This window comes from Vidua chalybeata, chromosome 13, assembly GCF_026979565.1.
Source record: "Vidua chalybeata isolate OUT-0048 chromosome 13, bVidCha1 merged haplotype, whole genome shotgun sequence".
NCBI lineage: Eukaryota > Metazoa > Chordata > Aves > Passeriformes > Viduidae > Vidua > Vidua chalybeata.
The window spans coordinates 10215710-10239127 of NC_071542.1; the positions used below are offsets into that span (position 1 = coordinate 10215710).

General features: G+C 38.2%; 1 protein-coding gene across 1 annotated transcript in view; it reads right to left on the reverse strand.

The window, feature by feature from the left end:
* FBN1 (fibrillin 1) overlaps positions 1-23418 on the reverse strand; it is a 145754-nt gene that overhangs the window by 101414 nt on the left and 20922 nt on the right. Inside the window, exons 4-5 of the mRNA XM_053954527.1 lie at positions 22927-23022; positions 21323-21418 (exon numbers count right to left, since the gene is read on the reverse strand). Coding sequence (XP_053810502.1) covers positions 21323-21418; positions 22927-23022 — 192 coding nt within the window. The remainder of the gene's footprint in view (positions 1-21322; positions 21419-22926; positions 23023-23418) is intronic.

Genomic DNA, 23418 nt, shown 5'->3' on the forward strand with positions numbered 1-23418 from the left:
TTATTATTACAGAATTGGAGTGATTTGTTGCACACATTTTAATCCAACATGCAGACTAAGCATTTCACCAAAATCAAAGCCTTAGCTCTGTTGTTCCCAATTATGTGCAGCAGCAGTCCAAATACAGAAAATTGTTACCACATTTTATTCTTTTCCATGATGAAGAAAACAGTAAGCAATACAGCTAAATGTAGAATAACTTCTCGTTTATGAAGTCAGTTACCTGACAAACTCTAGCCTACCCTACTTTGCTGTATAAGCTGCAAAGGACCATGTTTTTGCAGATTTTCATTTTTCCAATTTCTTTCACAGGCTAACAACAATTAAATAAAATCCTGACTTGATTTTCATCTCCATTTCTGCTAAAAAGTAACTAGCTTTGGTGACATATTTATTGTCAAGACCAGATGATTATTAAGGAGAATGAATTCTACTACAGAGCTTCGCATGTTTCACTTAAAAAGAACAAGCTGGCTGAAGTTTATCACTATTTTTTCAGAAGTGTTCTTAGGAGTGCCACGTTATAGAAACTCTCTTTACATACCACTAAGTATTAACTATTAACTAGCATGGTAAAGACAAAGCTAGTAGATGAGCTCTGGGTATTTTTTTTTCTCTCTGGTTTCAAAAGACACTAAAGTAACTAAGACTATCCAAACGTAGTGCAAACTGTTTAAGAAAAATACATCCTAACGACTTACAGAATATTAGACAAAGCGGCATCCAAAGAGAGGGAAAATGCTTTCAGACAATGCAATGTATAATTTAAAGAGATACTGCTCACATTTACAAAGGAGATGGAGTGTTACAATACACTAGACCTAACCTTTTATTTTCTAAAATCTAAATGGCCCTCTGCAGTGCCATGAAACAAAATGCAATTGCAGAGCACTAGAATGGAACTCAGTCCAGAACTGAAAACTGATTATAAATAAAAAGGGGAGATGAGAGGGAGAGAGGGAACTGATTTTCAATGCTCAAGCTCAGTGAAACACAACAGGAGTAAACATACAGCAGGAATGGAGACAAGTCGACTTTCTTTCAGTGTAGGAAGGCAGTAAATGCAATAATGATGGGTTGAGTGTTGCAATGATATGTTAACTTACTGATGCATACACAAATAGCTTTTTTGGTCCTAACAGAACTCTGAACTTCTGGCAGCTCTTCAACAAGGTGATTAGAACAATCAGTATCTTTTACTTCTTTTTAACAGGAATCATCAAACTTGCCTGAAGCAAGTTCCCTCTTTCCCATAATCCAAGGAGACCAGCACTCCTGAGAAATTATAACGGTGGAAACCTTCCACTGAATGAAAGGAAGGGGCAAACAGATTGTATCCTTGTAAGACTCTTCTCCACATGGCAGGCAGCTCCCTGGCCAAACTTCTTCAACCAGTCACTCACTCAGTTTTTGTATTCTCATATATATGTATTTTTGTGATATGATCTTAGTGATGACAGACTTGATATGATGTAAATTTTTTTTTACTAGCCTAAAGACTTTGGAGTAACTAATACTATTCTTCTTGCATAAGGCTGTAACAGAGTTTTATATTTTATACAGCCAGCTAAAAAGACATGAAAATATTTGGAAAACAGTGAAAACACAGAGGATTTTATTTTCACAGAAATATTTTAACAATTATTTCACTTCATGGTTGCACAATAACCCACAAAAAAAATCTCAGGAAGCATTAAAATGTAAGTCAATAACATGCAAAAATTACTTCAGACACTAATACCTCACCTCTAACTCTATGGTGAAACACATCAAGTACCTAATTGAAATACCATGCAACCCTCTGTGTTACAGGATCAGATTCCTTACTCAATGAAACTGTGGCATCACTCTGCGTGTACACCAGTGTGATCATGACCAGAATCTGGATCATTTTGCATAACCACATATATGGGATTTGCATTAAGACTGTGGTCCAAAAATAAACACAGCAATAACATGCACTATTTAACTCTGAATAAGCCTCAGGTGTCTCTGTTGAAATGTTACAGAATACATACCATAACTCTAGAATTGTCACATGTATTCAATTTCTGTTACTAGAAGTAAAAAAACCAAGAAGGTAAATGATCCAATCCTGATTCACCAGTTTTCAACTAAGCAAGTGTAATTTTATTAAATATATATTACACCCATCAATATGAAGTACATGAGATGCTAATACATGTGCTTCATTACTCATTGTTTAAGGCCTTCTATCATTCCTGTCTTCATTGACCACTTGGTTGAAGGAGCCTTCTCTTTGCTGAGCACTAATGGGTGGATGTCCCCCAGCATCAGTAAAGGACCAGCCTCAAGTGACTGAGGACACTCACATCTTTAAGACTACAGAAAATATTTATTACAATTGTCAGTTAAACTCTTTGTAAAACCACATCCAAAGTCTGATTTTCCCAAGCAGTGAGACAGTACAGAATAAGATCTTAAAATGGGAAGGATGGGGAGGAAAAGGGATATTAATCCACAGACAATTCTCAACCTGAGGGTCGAGCTCTCTTCTTACTTGCATGCAGGTAAGAGAAGAGCAAAAGGTCTTTACTGACTCCTGTTAGAAATGTCATGAAGAGCACTTTTTGGTTCTTTAACTTAAGTTAGTAATTAATCGAGGAGAACTGCAAGTTTTTCTAAAAGACTTGGAATTACCATGAATACTCTAGATAAATATTGGAAAGGTTTCATACGTTTACTGAAAGTGTAAGCAACTCCACATTCTTAGCGTATTGTTTAACACTTTTTAAAGCTTTTAATAGCAGCTGTGCTGATGCCTTTGGCCTTTTCTCACTCATCACACTTGCTCTGTATATACTATTTTAGTCTAACAGATATTGCAAATCTATTTTTACCTCAGCACTGGAAACTGGCATCTCTTCTACTTGTTGAATGTCAGGTCCTAAGTTTTCATTTGCCTCTACATGTAAGACAAATCATTACAACTTGGAAACAGTCACCAGCCTGGGTGTCTTCAACAGGAACATTCAAGATCTAGGACTACAATCCTAGCAGGTTTTTTTTTCCTCTCTGTTAGACAGAACCACTTGGTTTTGTGGGTGCCCAGACATGACATCCAGCATGAAGCCCAGGTCCCAGTTACAAGGGAAAGGTTAGACTGACTGACTTTGATGAGAGAACAATCATTCAGTGGGGGAATCCCATTGCCTTTGACTGCATGAACACTCCCTCACATAGAAAACAGCCAGTGTTTGGGGGGGTGTTGGGGAAGAGAGACCCACCCAGCTTCAGAGGTCTCTTGCCAATAGCTGGGCCACAGTGGTTCAACCAAAAGTGACACACTGCAGTTGTATTTTAGTAATTATGTACTTACAGGGAATAGCATCACAATCCTGGAAACTGCCATAGGTACTGAATGGTCCATTACACTGATCACCATTTTTAATAATTTCTCATTTATTTTAGAAAACAAGGTTTCTCTCACCTTCATACCACATAAACCCCATCAAAGCTGATGGGTTTTTTCCCATAACAATCACTGAAATTTATCTCAGTAAATGCGCACAAATCTGGAATTAATGGTTTCAAATAATGGAGGTCAAGAAGTGGTCCAGAATATATGAGAGCCAGTGAGAACTAGATAAGTAACTTTTATTTGGGGGATGTGGGAGAAAGGAATCGGAGGTTCAGTAAACAAGCCAGGTGTCTGTGAATAACTAAGTAGTGTACTGAGGGGAACAAACACACTCTGGCCTGTTCTTTGTAGACTAACACACACTAATGCTGATTTCATGCCCAAAATGGGAGATCCCAGTTGAAGAAGGGGGATGGTTACATATGTACATATATTCACTCTTACTTGCACTTCTTTCATCCTCCTCCATTCAGGGTACAGATTCAAGCTGAAGTTTTGTTACACTCCAGCTACACAGAGATCCTCCAAAAGATAAGCAAATACTCAACATAATAGGAATCACTCAGATTTAGGTCAGCAAACTGCAAGCCTCACTAACTCTCAACACAGGAATACTTAACCTTTGCATAACACTGGAGCGTTAGCCTGTCATACGACCCGAGCCTCCCTCTCTGAGCTTACACCGCATGGTGCAGCGCCCTGCACAGCCTGGCAGAGCTACACATCACTGCTAATGCATCATGATGGATGCGTAGCACCAGAATGTAAAACATGAAAATCAGAGAGCCACAGACAACAGAAGTCCTTTAAACACATTTTCCATTCTTAAAAAAGAAACATTAAAATGCATTGAACTTAAGTAGAGTCTTTATCAATTTAACTATGTTATTTATTGATGAAATAATAATTTATGTAAATTTTACAAAGCCCTTACAGGCTTTGCTTCTGTTTACAGATAAAAGCATCCACAGAAACTGCTGCTGATCCAGATGCCTGTCTAATACATAATACTTCACAGCCTTACAAAATGCTGTGTATTAAAGGTTGGAAACTGCTTTTTGGCCTACTTTCTACACTGACATACTGAAAATGAGGGAGAGTCTTGTGGTTGAGACACTTGGCTGGGACTGAGATGACCTGGGTTCAGTTTCAGACTCTGCTGCAGACTCCCAGTACATCTTTACACAAGTGACTTAATCTCCCTGTATTTTAGCTCCCCACATGGAACTTGGGGCTGCCAATATTTCTGGCTGCTGGTGGGGCTTTTTCCTATTTAGACTACACAGGCTCTGGGATGCAGACTTGTATGTTTTCTGAATGGTAAAGGGAGCCTCAAGCTGCATTCAGGCCTCTTGGCATTCCTCTAATAAAATGAGAAAAAATCTTTAATGTAAAGTTTTTTGTGTCATGATTCTTCAAGGTTTTATGTTGGTTGGGTTCGGGGTTTTTTCTTTTTTGGAGAAGGGACGGTTGTGGTGTTTTATGGAGGTTTTTAACATTCAATTAATTGTCAGTTTCTAGTAAAAGATGAGAGGAATTTGCTCATTAGATTTCCTGTACTGGGCGAGTGCAACAGCAGCAGAACACATTCCACAGAGGAACTCATGCACAATCAATTAGGTCGTCTAATTAATTTTCCAACTCAATACATGCTATGAACTTTTTTTTCTTCAGAAATATATCTACACACATGTGTAAAAGCAACTCAAAAACTTTTAAAAGGAGAGAAGGACTGATGATATACACTTGAAGGGAAGGGAGCAATGGGAGCAATGTCCTCTCACATGAAATTCGTATTTCTGTCATGAAGGGAGAAAACACATATGGGGGGGGGGCATAAGAGTATTTTCCCATTGACAAGGATGTGTAGTTACCATTAGGGACTGACTTGTTAATCAGTATTTAGAGTAATTTACGATATCAGGTTACCCCATAACTAGGCAGAATAAAAACATGTGGAGAGAAAAAGACACATTTAAAAAATAGGTTTGAATCAAATAGGGACAAAAAATGTAGATATTTACAGGGGGTTTAACCACATATTACGTCAGATGTGCTACAGCATCTAACAGGTATCTGTTTCTCTAGTCCTAACTCAGATAAAACTTCAATCAGCATCACTGTACCTGAATAAGGACTCTAGATCAAAGATTGAAAGAAGCAGGAGAAGAATGGCCAGGCCAATTTTTTGCCTTCTCTCACAGGGTTTTACAGCAGCAAATTTTCAACTGCCATGAATTTTCTCTGCACTTCCTTTCCCATCATTGTGATCACCCACAAGTCCTTATTCCACACTAACATAATGAAGTGTTTGTGGGACCAGAGTTATAATTATGATGTCTGGATTAAAACAGTGAGTTGTGACATTTCTAAGAGTCCTAAGGGAGATGACAGTGAGTTATAGAGAATACACAGACACTTGATAATTCACAATTATGGGAAAAAAGGCACAGAAGCACAATAAAGTGCTTCAGTTGGGCTTTTACTATGGGTGTTTCTATGGAAGCATAGACTAGATTGATAAAGAACTTATAAAAATATCCATAGTAAATAAAAAGTGATAAACATTACAGTTTCTCCAACCTGTAACATGAAACAGTGTTCTGTTAGTAATTGTTTCAAACAATGTGGCTGCTAGGTCAGATGAACAGACAGGGGAGAGACAGCAAGGTCTGGAAAAGATACATATTGCTTGTAGGTAGGGAAAGCCAGAGCAAAAAGCCTTCAGGGAACAAGTGTGAAGGAAACAAGGATACAAAGAAGCAAAACAGCAAAAGAGCAGAGGGACGAAAAACAGGAAGGCAGCAAAGACGGGATGGATCAAAGCAAATCTAAGAAATGAGTGGGAGGCACAGAGACAAGGAGAGATAAACAGTGGGAGCCAGCAGACACCATGTGTGAGGAGGGGAGAAAAGGAAAGCGAAGGGAAGGAAAAGGCTGGCCAGCTCGAGAGCTTCACCAGCTGACCAGGAGAGGGAGGTTTGCCAGGACAGGCCGGCCAACTACCTAGGCAAAAATGAGGGCCAGAGACCCAACTAGCAGCCAGGCAGCCAAAGCCATCCAGGAGAGGAATCCCCGTATGGAGCAGGGTGGGCACAATCCCAGCTGCACCTGGGTGATCCGCAGCAAGCACCAAACGTGGCAGGGGAATGGGCAGGAGCAGCACCCAGCCCTGTGCTCCAAGACCAGCAGTGAGCAAGAAGCAAAATGATGCCTGAGAACATCCCAGAGATAGAGTGAACATCTGACTGACACATTTGGCTATGCACTCTGAAATACTATCCACTAGGATCATTGGGTGGCCAAATAAACAATGACTACACAAATTGCAGCTATTAACCATCCTTTTTCCCAAAAGGCATTTTCCTCACATTTGTAGAGCTGATATCCACATTTGTTTTCTACTTTGATACTTCCAAGATGACAAAGTACAAATTATGTACTCAGATATCATTTATATAGTTAAATGTCATAATCCTAAATCAAGAAAAACAAACACCAGGCCAGTGATAAATAAGAATACGAGATAAAAAAGGCGTTACAAACCACATGAAGAATGGCCTAATCTAGGAGTGACCACATACTGCTTATCTGTTCAATTAGGCAGCTCCTATCTATCCATCTCATAAAATTAACTATATTGAACAAGAAAAACATTGGACGCTGTTACTAAAGGATTTCTACTAGATAGCAAAAACTTGTGCTATCTTCTGAAATATTTTTACACTAGAAGAACAATAATTGAACAATTGAGTGGATTAGAATAAACCATGACAAGATCCGTGTTCCTATCTTCAGAGTTAGAATTTATTTTTTAAAAAAAAGCAGTAAGGTGTATGTGTGTGCCTGTGTATATATATATATATATATGAAAATTATTTCTGAGAAGACCAAGCTTCATTTTACAGACTGTTAAGTGCATCCTGATCATTTTTTTCCTCCCCAACAGTTTTCCTGGTGTAACTCAGCATCATACAAAGCAAGTACTTAAATTAATGGGTGATCCTGTCAAGGAATCAGGACTCAGAGAAAGAACAGAAGTGAAGTAATCCAAGTGTAGGCAGTGTCTCAATGTTTACCTTACCTTTCTGGATATAGGACCTACTCCACACCACCAAAAATCCTGAGTATGTTTTTCCTTTTAACTTCACTGGGCTTCGAATGAAGTATCAAGCCATCAGGAAGCCAGTGATTCATTAAACTCCCTTACCCTCGAACCAAAAGAGATTCACAGCTGAGACAGATGATATTTTAGGTATTAAAAGTCAAATTCTGCTTGGGACCAAGTACAAGAGAGCAGTACATGCCAGGCAGCACCTTGGGGTTCCCACAACTGGTAAGAGGAGGGAGGGGGAGGGAAGAGGGAGCACCCTTCTACTGCTGGGGAGCAGTGAGGAGTTATGAGGGGGAAGCATACAGAATGCAACATAACACAGTTTAAAGTTCCTCTGTGGGAGCTCTGGGATCTGCCTAAGCTGCAAGGTTTAGCAATTGCAGTGCCAATTTAAATTTGTGCCTAAAAACATAGGAAATATTTTCTTTTTAATTTTTAGTAGAATGGGTACATCCAGGTGGTCATCAATACGTATGTGATTCACTTCCAGCAACATTAGTGGAACAACAGACTGTTCTGTGTGGTGTCTAAAGTTTCAGCTGCTTGTAAGCCAGCACTGTGGGAAAACTTTTAGATGGCTTTAAAAAAATTCTTGTAAAACAGTAGAAAGCTCATAATTTAAGACACTTCAGGGGAAGAGAAAACTTCCTCCTGATTGTCAGAAATATTTTGCACTACATCCAAAACACAAGTAGGACTTCCTCCAGGAATAATGTCTTTTATCCACATCATTATTATCAGGAAAGTGTCTGAATATCTGTTTTAATTATTAAGTTTCAGGTTTCAACTACACTTGTGATAAATAACATTCACAGGAGAAAAATGTTTTTAGAGCATCAAATAGTTTAGTCTTATGAGATAAAATAAGCTTGTTGTGGTTAAACTACCCTTATATAATATTTTATTAGTGTGTGAATATACTATGAGCTTAAATTATAAAGATATTTAGCCCACACATTTGAAATTAGATAACCACTGGATTGGAACTCTTGCCTGGCAGCATGCTGATCTCTTTCTTCCTCCCATTTTATTTAATTAGCAACTTGAAATTGGATCAGCAACTTTTAAACAGCTGATTAAAAGCCCTGTTCACAAAAGTGACCTTGGTTATTTTTCACATGAGCATCGGGCTGCCCCTCTGTAGGGCAGTAATTCTGCTGTGATCTCTTTCCGCTTTGGAAGAGGTGTGGAGAATCACTGGCATTTTGGGTACTGCATCTGTATCAACATCCCCCACTGCAAAGCACACACAACACTGACTACTTGAATAAAAACAACAAACAAACAAAAAAACAACAAACAAAAAAAAAGACACAAGGACATCATCTCAGAAAAAAAGGAAGGTCCAAAACTCTTCCACATCTGCTCAAATTTGAGCATAACCTAAATCCTACTAAAATGTAAACATCTTCTTCAGATTTAAAAGGGCTACTTATGCTTCATCAGAGGCTATTGGAAGACACATATACAAATTTGTCTAGGTGTTAATCAATGTTCATTAACATACTTGCATTCTAAAAGTGCTTTAGAAATGAAAATACCACATGAAAGACTCTGCATGTGGCATGTAAGCCCAAAAGGAAAAGAACAATATATTATAAAACTGAAAGAGGCTGTACTGATTTTCTTTGCTATTTACTCTACCAGAGTATTTCTCACTCATCATCTTGAAATCCCTAGCTGCAGTTAAATAAATACCATTCCATATAATGGTATTTGCTATCCACTATAACCACAATTCTCACTAAAACATATTCCTATTTGTGGCTTATGCATTTAAACATTTTCAACTTTTATCCAAAATTACTGATTGATAGTATTGTGTGGTAGCACAGCACAGGTCTAATTGCTTTCTCAATAACCTTATTGAAATCTGGCTGACAAGATTTGATCAGGTCTCTCTGCCTCCTGATTCCAAGTCCACTTAGGTCTTTGGGCATCCTTTTATTTTATGTGAGTAGGTTTTGGATCACTTCAAGAGTGACCCTGAACTTTCATCCAGGCTTCACCTCTCTGAACAATGTTAACGCTTCTACCTTTAGGTTTAAAGTACTGCCTGAATGTCTGAATATAAAACTAATACATAGGCACAAGTGTGTGTGTGCCTAATCTACCCTCTGGGCATAGCAAAACAGGCTGTAGAATAAACACAAGCCAGTCCCTGCAGAGTTTTGGCAATAGTTTACACTAAGTGGCAAATCATTACTGCTTTAGATATTTCTTGACATGCCAGTCATTTTGAACTCTTCTGGTATTTCCTGGGATGCAATGAGCAGTTGCCTAGAAATTTTGTATGTGGCGTTTGATGCCGAATCACTGCTTAACATTTTATAAGATTACCTAAATATTTATGAACAAAGAATAAAAGTTATATATGCATATGCACAAACCCCATCTAATTTGTTTAAATAATTTCAGACACTAAAAAACTCAATTCTCATGTCAAGAATTCCTTCAGCAGACAAACATGAAGCAATCTCTCAGCAGTGGGAGATGTTAAAAGGAGCTCCTGTAAGCTGTACTCCAGGCAACTCCCACTGAAGTGTCAAAAGTCTTCTCAGTAAGTCTCTCCTCCATTATGCTGAATTCAAAGGAAGTATATTTATTTGTTAATTTATTTCAAAGAGGACCAGGATACCAGTCCTAATATGTTTGGGGGATAGTCGAATCATAGATGCAAAGGCTTGCTGCTGCTGCAGAGTAACAAAGAGAAATTCCTCCCAGCTTGAACTGAAACGGACATCAACAACGTAGGCTGCAGGAAGTTGTTATTTCTACTCAAAATTCTAAACAGCTGTTTTCAAGGCAGATTAAAAGATTTTTCAATGTTTGGATTCAACTCAAGAGCTTTATCTAATGCATACTTTGTATTTGAGTATTTGTTGAATTAGAAATTTAATAGAGCAGCTGAGTATTTTAAAATCTTTTGGAAGATGTGAAAAAGGGATGTGAACTCTAGCACACCCTGTAAAACATAAATTTCTTACCAAAAGAATATGTTATTCATGTGCTCTGTACATTAGGTCAATTATTACTCACTTTCTTTGGAGAACCACCAAGTGCCTCCACCCTTTATAACAGAGCACTGTAATCAACTGTAGTAAGAATAGCAGAATTATTTTAATACACACCGGTGTCTCAGGCCTGAGCTTAAGAAGGCTTGAACAGTAAGAGACTAAGAAGGATTTGCCATCATCTTTTCAAGAGGGAAAGAAATTAATGTTTCCTTGTATACCTTTGTAAATAATTTCAATTGCACATAAATAGGGAACACTTTATAAAAAGGAATGCTTTAAATTTGGCCTCCAATTTAAACACTTCTGTTATTTAATGACAAATTCCATAAACAATCTGATACTAAAACTTCTTCCACAGCACGTCTTTCATTTCCGCTAACCCAATTTAACCTCTCATCTTCCTTGCACTCAGCAGCTGTACAAAGCACTTTTTTTGTACTGACATCAGCAAGTGACTGAAGTGTTAGTGCTAGATTTAAAATGCCTTCTAAAACCACGACTTTTGTATTGAATTTGGAACCAAGTTTGATACAACTTGTACTGTTATTTTAATATAGTATCACCTTTCATTAAACCATATCTTTTTGGGTTCCTGCTGGGACCCGAGAACTGAAATAGCACAAGGTTTAATGCATGGCACTTCATTTTGTCCAGCCTGGCTCAGGCCAAGAGAAGCATTTCAAATTATTTAGATAACCACACAGATTAAATACCCAGCAAGATAGCTTGCTAAGTCATTCATCATTTGCCATTCCTGGCCTGTGCTTGTGTCTAGCAATGTTTTCACTAGAAAAGCCATTCAGATGAATGGAATGCACATCTCCACTGAGTCTCCCCTGCCCAAGCAGCAGTCTAAAAACGTCTCAACCTGCCTCCAATGCTCTTTTCCCCAGATATGTGAAAACTGGTTAGATCCTCTCTGTCATCATCTTCTTGCCTATCTTCCCTTCTCACCTGTATCGCTTGCTTTTGCTTTATGAGCCCTATAATGCTACCAAATTTCAGTGTATTAAAATATTACCGTCTCCTTACTTCAATCCCTCAAAAAGTTCACAAATCGTCCTCTTATCACTCTTTAACCCCTCAACTCAAGAACCAAGTAGCTGGAATTAGTTCACACCACGGGATGTAATTCAATTTCAAACATAGTATCTGCATCATTAAGCTATATCTTACCTTAAAGGTTATTGGAGCCCAAGTAACTTAACATCCACTCTCCTTTCACAGAGGTGGATCACTCACCTCTTTTCTCACTGCAGATCTTTTGGCCTTTGAAGCCTGTGGTTTGTAAGTAATTTTTTACCCTGTGGCTTCTTCTGAAGTCTGTATTAATCCAACTGTAAAGCTGCCATACTTGCATTTTACAAACCTCTCCAAGTTACCACCCATAGTGTCCCACCAGGACATGGAGATTCTCATAAAGGCTTTCATCATATCCCAGGAGGACAATTATACTTCACTGGTTTTACTATTACCTCTTTTAAACATTTCAAGTCCAAGTAGTGTTCTGTCACTGTACTGCTCAACTGAGCTAAGACATCTGGACAATCCAGACAAGAAACCAGTCCAATGACCCTTGAAGAAACAGTTCAGGTGTGTCTCACTTTAAGAGTCACCTTAATTGCACTTTAAAGACAGCACACTCTTTCCACTGTATGTTTATCACTTTTTCTTGCTGTAGTTCTCAGAAACATAAGCAAGCAGGAGCTGTTGAGGTCCTAAAATCTCCCATCACTGAGGTACCCAGCTGCTTCCTAAATCAGGTGAATTATCAAGTACCTAATAGGTTCTCCCCATCTTCTTGTATTAAGTGACAAGCAGGTAACTACAATTAGTGTCAAGTGCAAACAGGAAAACTCTCCTGACAGTGTGTCTGTAGTTATTAGTATTACTTGGATTTAAAAACATTCCCTATTCCTCACCCCATGAACCACTGTAGTTTTGTCAGCTTATTCTTTATTTTTAAACTAACTGTTCCATTTTTAAAATTTTATTAGGCAAGTACATTAGATGTCATCAGCATAACATGTGCTTTCATTTCACAGCACTCAATCAATCACTGCCACAGGAAAAACACTCTCTGGATAACAGAACACACAAATAAGAAAATAACGTAGAAGATCTGGAATTATGAGCACTTGGACAATGTTAGCACTGGACCTTCATTAAATAGCTAGTAGGTCTGAATGGTACAGCTGGAGGTGTTACAAAACACAGACTAACACATATTTCAGCACATTTTCCACAGTCCTGGACAATCTGCTCCAACTGATCCTGTTTGAGCAGGGGAATTGGACTAGGTGATCTAAAGAGGTCCCTTCCACCCTAAGCAATTCTGTAAGCTGAAATACAGTTAGAAATTACCCTCTCACCTTGTAAATCTTAGAGTTCTGTTTTTTAAAAGAATGTAAATGCATTGTTTGATAGGCAGGAGTTACCCCACTAACTAGTAGATACACGTTTTGGTGTGCTGCCTGTTTTTGCCAGAGATAAACTGATTTTCCAAACCTTGCTGAAAATTCAGCTATCAATAGATTCAATGGACCAATTGTAAGTAATGGGACTGAGATAAAATGACCTAGAGCAAAAGCTGAGGGCTTAACCTTGAGACCAAAGAGTACTGTGAGGTCCCTGTGCATACAGAAATAAGGAAAATGGTAAGTCTTGTAAAATACCACTTATGACCACTGCAATGCCAGCAAGGACGGCTCTGGCTTTGTCCCGTGGTGTGTGCAGTGGTGCAGGATGAAAGCATGAGCCACCACTTCCCCAAGGAGGCAACAACTGTGAGCATACAGGTTTCTCCTCAGCTCCTGCTTCCCTATGACTGTCAACACCTCTGGGTCAGAAGAAAAAGCCCTAGAGGGTCACAGAAGACCATTCATTCCAAGGAGTAAGGAGCAAATGGGGACAGTACTGAACACCTGGCAATCACTGGGTAAACTTTGCAAAAAACATAAACACTGAGGACAGGACCATTATAAAACATGACTGAGATCACTCGGTGAGCCAGGCTTACTTGAGGTAAATACTTTTTAAAAACTGGGGCACACACTAAGTTAAACATTCAGGGACAAGTATAACAGTGCAGAGACCACTCTTTCAGAATGGGAGACCTATAATCTGAATTACACCACCACAGAAAGAAATGAAGGCTATGACACAGCAGACTCAGTTCCATTAACCTAGCTGTGCTAGTTTAGCTTGGGTAAGACCTGCAACAGATACAAAGTAAATGTATAGCACCACAATCAAAACTCAGGTGCTTAAAAAGGTTTACATTTCTTAAAATATAAACCCACGTATATGTATATGTAAACACACATGCACTTTTAATAATTTTCATGCTTTTTTAAAATTACGTATCCATACCCTTTGCACATCTTCCTACAGAGAAGGGAAACACTGAATCTTGGTTTCTTTATGTAGAAAAATTTCACCTTTTTTTCCAAAAGAAGTTTCTTGTGGATAAAGAGTGCAAAGCTGGGCTCTGTTTTACAGCATAGCAGAATTTGGAGAGTAATATTTCTCTCAGGGCTCCTTTCTTTTCAGACCTTATTTAGGCCTCTTTTCTTTTCCTACAGCATTTCTCTAAAGTGCCAAACTGTACAAGCTATCAAGAAAAAAAAATAAAAACTACTCAGTCATTATTCATGAACCTCTGAAGGGCAACTGGAAGTGAGAATGTGCCTGTTCTTACAACTGCTCTTAGGTAGTTGTTTCCCACAATTTTATGCAGCTTTTATGCTGATACAGGGTAGATCTCTTCCTAAATCTAACAGCTTACTTTAGAAAAGTTTTGTTTTTACAGAGATTTCAACAGCTGTATTACAAATAGGTAGCAAAAAAACTTACATGTTGTCTGAACAGTTACACTGACCACTTTGAGCATCTCTCTTTTAAGATGCATTTTCATTAGCATTTTGCAGCTGGCCTACATAAAAGAATTGTTTTACTTGGAAATGCCTTCATCAGTTTATCCTTTCATTAGGTTAGATCTATGTTTTAAAAGAGGTTTCTTTTCTTTGTTCGAACTGGACATCAAGAAAGTTTTAGATCACTTGAAAAACAAAGAAAATAAAGTAAGTCACAAACTCAACTGAGGCATCATGCATACTGATGCTTGCTTCTGTGGTAACTCTAACAAAAATTCTCAGCTTACCAGTTCAAGAAGAAAAAAAGCTATGAATGGGTGATTCACAAGGAAAACATTTGTTTTCACTGTAACAAATGAGAGGATTTCAGGTAGCGGTGCTTTCTTATATCAAAATATATTGCAGCCCAGAGAAGGAGTAATTTTCTCCATAAACAGCTAAATAGGCATTGTTAGGTAAGTTCTCAGCTGCATTTACTCATTCTCTATACTGTGTCTGACTCTGGGAGTCACCATTTCAAAGGCATCTTTTCTTTGGAAATTTCCATGAGAAATCAGTTGTGGCCAGCTATTTTATTTTTTACAAGTTTTGGCTGAAATTAGAAAAATGGGCCTGATAAAATGGTACTAAGAGGGGAACACCAGCCCTAAGATACACATTCTGAAGGCCTCAAACGTAACACCATGCTGCAATGACAACCAATATCAATATAAGCTGATTCAATCTTTCAGCACACATACACAAAAAAAAATTATTCTTGTGATACAACACGTGAGAGGGATTCTTTCCAATTCTCCCTGGAATACTGCAGAGCACAGATCTGGCAGTGCAGGCCAGTCAGGGAAGCTACAGCTTTCAGCTGTCAGCACTGTGTATATAGAAGTTATAGCTGTACGATCTGCATGTAACATCCCATAATCTCTCCGTGTAGGTAAATTCTATAAAGCCTCTCCTCCACAGGCCTCCACTCTTCCTTTCTCAAGACACTACAAGGCAGACAGCAAGAACCACATGCAGGCAAAGCCAGCACAAGGTCCAGCCTGGCTGCAGTGAGAGCTGAACCCAATTTTTTGCACAGCAAACAGGAGCCATAAGCTGCCAGCAAAGCTGGAGGTAGGAGTCGAGTTCAACAACAAAGCTGTTTGCAGTACCAGAAGAATGATCTAGTGACTTTCCTGTGAGTCCTTTCAATGTCCTACATACAAGAACCAACTCTTACAGATTAGAACAATGTAACTATTTCATTCAAATGTTTTTATGCTTAATTTGTGATTAAATTTGTATGCATCTCCACTGCTACAACTAAAATTAAAACAATGCAAAATCCAAACAATACTGCACATCTAAAGGTCAGTGTCCTTAGCAGCCAATCAAGAAAGCATGGAAATATAAAAACGTCTGCCAAATAGCTGAATGAAAACTTTATATTTGTTTGAGTGAAATCAAAACTCAATTTGGAACAAAATGTAAATGTTCGGCTTTGTGTACAAAAGTTGGAGCCCTCACATCTCACAAGAGACCTAAGCCATATGTACTTAATCATTTATGGATCTTGACTAAGCTTATAAGCATATATCTGAAGAAACATTTCAAGACTGGCTATATGATATTTTAAGACACACAAAGCATAGAGCAAGCAACACAGGACCAGTTATCGGGTGAACATGCAAGGACCAGAACAATGGATAAAAGCCTTCCTATACGTAAGATCCCTAAAGTGCTTTTTGGCATCAAATAACAGACTGAGTCCTGAGTTCTGATCCAGAGATCTATTGATTATATTGCTAAGTATTACAAGCCACCTAAATCACACACAGTCATTCTGTAGAGGCTGACTTCTCAATCATAAAGTTGCAGCTTCAATTTTAAAAATTAAAAAACTCATTGAGGTATCTCAGCCTCTTTTTTAGAAAAGATAACCCAAAGGAATTTTTATTCTAAATCTGAAAGACATCAAAGGTGACAACATATACTGAAATTATTTTAAAGTCAGTAAAACATCATTCTGTGATTAAATATATTGTTCTTCAGTCTGAAGCCATTTTTCATAACTTTTCAGGGGGGGGAAATGTGTGCAAGAGTCCTTATTGCAGGCCTTCAAGTTTAGCTATCCTTCAGTTTGCTGCTATAACATTGTACATGCATGCATTCATGTTACAGGGCTGCAGAAATTACATGTCTATGTCAACAGATGTGTTTCTTGGAAGAAAGCAACAGAAATCAAGTTTATTCAAATGTTTGCCAGCTACCATATGCTGCAATACTACTTTAAATGCAACATAAGGCTTTGGGAACATACTTTTACTGCTATCTACACTTTGTTATTTACTTTCCATTTAGACTAAATACCAGAGACGGGGCACACTAAGGGGCGCAGTGTCCTCTTTGTAAAAACATTTTACCCGTTGTAGTATTTAGAAAGAAAAAAAAATATACAGAGTGCTGCATTACTCTTGACCACTTTCAGCGGCTGCACTTTCATAGGGAGGCTCCAGGAAAGATATTTTTACATATGGCATTAATTCTGGGAACTTTTAATAATGGCCAAATATAATTAAAAATTATGCAAAAATTCCTGCCATGAAGAGAGCAGTACAGTAACGACTCTGTTTGAAGAAAAAGCAATCGTTTGCTCATATTCTGAGTCCATAAAAAAACAAAACATACATGGTACGTTTTTAATATTTGAACTACATCAGGCCCAATTCTGCTCCTATGCGAAGGGAGTGGCAAAACTCCAGAATGCAGCAGGATTGAGCCCCTGATGTTGTCACAAGCATTCAAATAAACAAACAGGTCTGTAACACATTCTAAGCTTCCACTGTGTTCCTCTAAATGAATCCAGACAGAAAAAGAAAAGCACATTTCATTGCATTTCGGCAATACAAGGATAACAACAATGTACAACCTTCTATTATACAGAAGTCACCCTCTTCAAGTATTATCACCCAAATGTCTAAAGAGAAACAGTTTAAAAGAGTCATGAAAACCTTTGTGCACAAATTTGTAGACAGCTCTACCAAATCTGGTTTTTTATCTTCCTGAGCTCCTAACATGAATTTTTCTCTGGACTTTCATAAAGTGCAAGATACAGGGATGTTTTCACATGACCCAAACGTGGGCATCTCCCACAGCCAGCTAAATCCCCTAGGCTCTTTTACAGACAATAGAAAGAGCTGTCAATGTTCTGAATCATCCTCAGGGGAACATAAGCTAAGTCTCTGCTCTCAATCTCTTCAGCAACTCTAAAAGAAACTGCAGAATTTGTAACTCACTCAAGTTATTCAGCATTAACAGCAAAATGGCATAAGGATGACATCCAGTTTTTAACCAGTGGGAGAAATTTTGCTTTGTCCACATCTTCATTTTCTGCTATCTGTGATTTCATCAATAATATAACTGATAAACTAAAAGCTGAATGCATCTCTCAGATCTTAACTAACTCTGAAAGCTTGGGCCAAAATCCAGCAAGGCCCTTAAGCACTTGCATAATTGTAAGCATCTTGGGTTTGAACTTAAAAGCATGTCAAAGCCCATCACTGGACCACTGCCAGAGAACTCAGCACCTTCCTAAAAGAAGTCCCTGAAGTTCAATTTTTAACTGGGGCAATATCTGTGAAATACTTCCCCTCATGGGCTATGTATTTTAAATGTGTCTTAAATGTCTGTAGGAAGATTCCCAACTCCACTACACTTTTACTGTTGAGTTTATGTCAAGTCCACCTTTTTGAACACTATTCCACAGAAAAGCCAGGTCTGTTGTTTTATGACGCAGCTGTATATACTTGACAGTATGTCTAGGCAGCTTCTCCTGCTCTGGAAAGGAGCCAAACACCACACACAACAGCTCAGGAGTTAATGATACATGTGCACCAGGATAAAGTTATCGATCCAGCTCTGGTGAAGCCTGTCTCATCAGTGACATGGGATACACTCCCAGGACATGAAGAGGAACTCCACTGATAAAAGTGAATCTCAGAATTCCTTATGCTCATGTTTATAGTGTTTTACACTAAGATTAAGACTTCTAAGACATACAAAAAAGTGATTTGTGTGCCAAAACGGTCCAAGGCCAGCTGCTACCCTCTCCAAGAATGACTGAATAAATACACAGAAATACTTATGCCACAAATTTGATAGTTTTTGATACACTTTGAAAGCAGTGGATCTTTAATGAGATAAAGCCCTTGACCTACTCAGAAGTCTTGCAGATCTTCATTAACAATCACATGGTCGACATTTACTGAGGTAATGTATGGAAAAACTACTTAAAACAGTAGATACTGTTTTAGAACAGAACTACACAATTTGTCTCTGTAGCTAAGAAACTGGATCTAATTTTGTTCCAACCACCTGCAACATTTTAAATGTTTTTCCTATCAGATTATTAGAAGAACCCCACATGTTTGGTTGCCTCAACATTTTATTCAAGTCAGTTCTGAGTTATGACATACGCAGCAAAGGCTGGAATATTCTTTGGTGTGTGACATATGTGCCACAAACACTCTTTGACTGTTACTGTTAGTTGATGCTTGTAGAGAAAAGCACTGGGTGATACACAGCAGTAAATTACTTCCATAACTGTTAGTTTGTGGGATGGCATAACCTAGAAGTCAAATCACAGCCAAACAGATGGAGAATGTGTATGCCACAAAACTGTATCACTTCACATTACATTTATATCCAGAAATGGTGTTTTCAAAACAATCTGCTTCTCTTGCTTCTGCCAGAAATGGCATAGTTTAAGACATTATTTCTCTTGAGTATTTTCCTTACCCCCCCCCCACTCCATGCACAGAGATGCTTTATTTTTGTTGTTTTGTTTCCTCCCCTCTTTCCTTTCTTTCTAATAAACACAGTATTTTACTCTACAAGGCATGAATCTTGTCGATTTACTGGCTAACATCCATTCACATGTACATCAGAAGCCCACCAGGGAGTGTCAAATCCACAGAACTTTCCAAAGCTAGGTTCAAAATGTGGACCTCTTACTTAGCTGACAGCTGTGTAAAATCATATGCAGCCAGACAACTCCCCAGTGACCACACAGGTGCATGTGCTGAACAAGGCAAGTTATTCTAAGACTAAGATTAGTTTATACTTGTAAAGTTATCTTCAGAAAAAGTTTTTCTCATGGCATAATGTGATTCTGAGACCAAAAACCACCACACCCTTTTTAGAGGAGGGGAACATATTAGCTCAGCTAGGTAGAGAGGCTGCAGGAAATCTGTGAAAGCAGCCAAATTTCAGAGGTTTTCTGGGAAGATATGACAATCATTTGGCCTCAACACAGCAAGCGAGCATTAACCAGGAATACTACAGCTCATTAATGTCTATTTTTTCTTTTATTGATAACTATAAAATCAAACACGTGTTCTAAGTAAAAAACTGCCTATAGACAAGGCATGTAAATTACAGATTTCCACCTCAATTGTGCTCAACAGCATGCCATGTAATTTCAGGACAGCTTGACTTGGCTCAATTGGCTCTGTGCCACCAGTTTCTCACTCCACCCACCACCAGGAAGGAGCCCTGAGGGACAGGACTGAAGCTGTTACCAGGATTCAGCCTAGAAACTTGCCCTAATGATGTGGAGTCAAACTGGTCTCAGATCAGGCAACACAGAAAAGTAGCACTGAACAATCTCCTTCTGAACTTATACTTTACACCTCCTCACCAGACTGAAGGCTCAAAAACTTCACCCATGAAGAACAAGCAGTAACTGCTTGTAATTTCAAGTCTTTGCAGTAATATTCCATGGATTCTCACCTATAAGCATTTATTCTCTTCAAACTTAGGAACTTGAACCTAACTGCCCATTCCTCTTACTCCTCTCCAGCAGTGACATCCCATGATTCAGAACTGAGCTACTTTTCAATCCTTGGAAAAATCTCACCATTGGTTTAAGCTACTTTTATAAAATCTGAGTGGACAACTGGCACAACTTCACACAGTGTCAACACAGCAATTTTATCTGCTGTGGGGAGTGTTGGAAATACCTGATTCATCAGTTTAAGCACAGGGAAAAAAAGTTTTGGTCCCCTCAGAGTTGTTGTTCTGTATCACCCACCTATGCTGCCACATAAAAAAGCCAACTGTTACTCCTCCAGGTGCAGCACTGACAGCAGAGATCATCTGACACATTCATTGACAGAAATTTCATGTGCTAAGCACATCCTCTACATGGAAGCCAAAATCAGATTATTAATGTCTATTCTGTCCCAGGTTCACAGAGATGTAACACAACCTATTATATGAATAGAATGCATGAATTTCCAACTACACAGACCTATTGCTCTGACAAATGAAAATATTTTATTTGCATTTTTACAAAACTCAACAGGATTATACCTAAACATTGTCCACCGTACTGCTCACAAACAAAATGCTAAATTGGTTTAATAACCAGTTTAAAAAATGTATGTGGAAAAAAAATCCACATACCATATAAGGCAGTTGGTAACATCGTGTTTTCATTTGAAGATTATCACTATGGATATGCAACTAAAAAGCTAAATTAAAAACAATAAATCTGTACAAAGTGGAAAAGAGAAGTGAATAAACTCTGCAAAAGAAAACATAACAAAAACAGAGGCAAAATGCTACTTAGCACGTATATCAAATTCAAAGACCTTTTCTGATGACTTAGAAACTGAAGTTTGAGCAAAAGCACACAAACACTTTCATTTGCCACCTCTTCCACTAGAGTGTTTTCATCACAAAAAAAGTAAACAGTTACGTCTGTGTTTCATCCTGGCCTCTACCCTTATGAAGTTCACATACTTCTAAAAATGCTTATAATTTATTTTCTGCCTTGTGACCAACAAAAACAAACACAACCAATTCAGCTATAGAACACAATAGGTAATGGCCCAACAGCCCTACTGCTAGAGGTGTTGGAACATAATTATTCCCACTGATTTAGGGCACGTACCTCTCTCACACTGGGGTCCAGTAAAGCCATACGTGCAAGCACATCGGTTCGGAGCTACGCATCTCCCTCCATTTAGACATCCATTTTCACAGACAGCTGTATCAAAGGGAAGGCAAGAGTAATCTTTACTGAGCTGTTTTCAGAAAGAAATGAAGGTATGTACTTGGCCAATTTAGGTAAACTGGTAAAAATGGTAAACATACCAAACTCCTTTCCTAGAATCTACTTTACAACCTTTTACTTCTTCCTGGCCTCATCAGTACCATAATCTCATCTTTTCAAGGGAGCATAACACAAATACAGGAACAACCAGGAATAACCAAATACAGGAACAGCTTTTCTGACCTCTCAGAGCTTTTCTCTTTGGGATAGCTGGACAATCCCATAACTTCAAAATAGTATCTCTTTCAAACTTGTAACAAACAAACACTGATAGAGATTGTAGAGAGAAGATGCAGATGAATATTTCATCTCTAAATCCTCAAATGTATTTGTTCCTTCTGTAATAATCCAGTATTAAAAGGCTGTTTGCTGGTGTTAAATAAATAATGCTATTAACTAGGATAGCAAAATTTAATCAGTATCTATTCCATGTTAATTCAAGACACTCTTCCTCTGTATCATGTTGTCACTAACTTCAGAAGTCAATTTTTTAATAAATTCTTCTCAGAAATAATCAGAAAATACAACATGCACATGAAAAAGAAGATTTTAAATACAATTTGATGTTCATTGAGTAATGTTATTCTTTGTTCCGTTTCACATTCACTTCAGTAGAAAGAAGATTTCCATTTATCCTCTTTTATCCGCTTGATATTTCACAGTGAAGGCAGGAATACAATTCTTAATCCTTTCACCATGTGATCCTCCTCCAGTTTATTAGGGTAAATTCCTGGTCCCACTGAAGTTCATGTAAAGTGTGCCATTGATTTTGACAGAGCACAAAAGGTTTTCATTAAATGAGCTGAACACATTTTCTGTGTCAGACCAGTATTTCACTAGATAGCAATGTGACAGCCTTGGTTAAAAGCAGTGTCTACATCCTTATTTGAGTTACTTCACAGCATTCCAGCCAAGAAGAACAAGAGAGCACCAGAGTCAGTTTGGGAGTGATTTCAAGCAGAAGATCCAGGAATGCTTTTGACTAAGGACTGACTGTATATCAACTCTCATAAGAAAACATCAAAATTTCTCAAGCATACTAGCTAATTCTGATGCAAAAACTGAAATGAAAATGAGACTTTTTATTAAAAATCCTAATTTTGTCCAGAAAATGAAAACTGAATCCCATTTAAAATTTAGATATATGACCCACTGCTCTAGTGGGTGAGAAGTCCTGGAGGTTATAGGAATTATGGCAGTGTGAGAACTACAGGATCAAGTTATATCCAATTATTATGAAGTCACATGATGTTTATTTTCATAGTCTTGATCAGTAAGAATTCACTCAGCATTCATTACAAAGTCATGTATTTTTCTGCAAAATTTCACTGTATCCAATCAAAAACAAGCTCAACAGCAGCTGAAGTTTAGTGCTAAAGAGTGTCCAACCCACACGTCACAGAATCACTTAACAGCATCTACATTCCTAGCAGTGTACTTACGCTGTCCGCAGTGAGTTCCCGTGTATCCCTTCTGACAGAGGCAATGGTCATCACTGCAGCTACCTCCGTTCATGCACCGGATGTTACAGTGTTGGACTTGAAAGGAAAAAAGATTTTCCTCAGTTAAATCAAACCAGTCAGAAACACTTTACTGTTTGCTAAAGGTAAGCATTTACTTTTACGGTTTGTTTTTCGGGATTGATTCTGTGAACCAGAAAGTTTTAGAAGTCAACAATGCACATTTGAGGACAGATACAGAAAATGGCACTACAGAACACAATATAGAGTTCCTAAGGAATATAGGACATGGTGCATGATGCACCCTCTCATTCAAATGAAGTCAAAGGCATTTCATATGAGCATAAATCCTCAACATTTCTTTCCTAGTTTGCAATTATGAGAAAAAGCCTTCAATAAGAGAAAAATACTAAACTTCTGGCAGACAGCACCATTAGAAAGGGAGTCTTATCATCTGGGAAGTGGGGGAGGGAA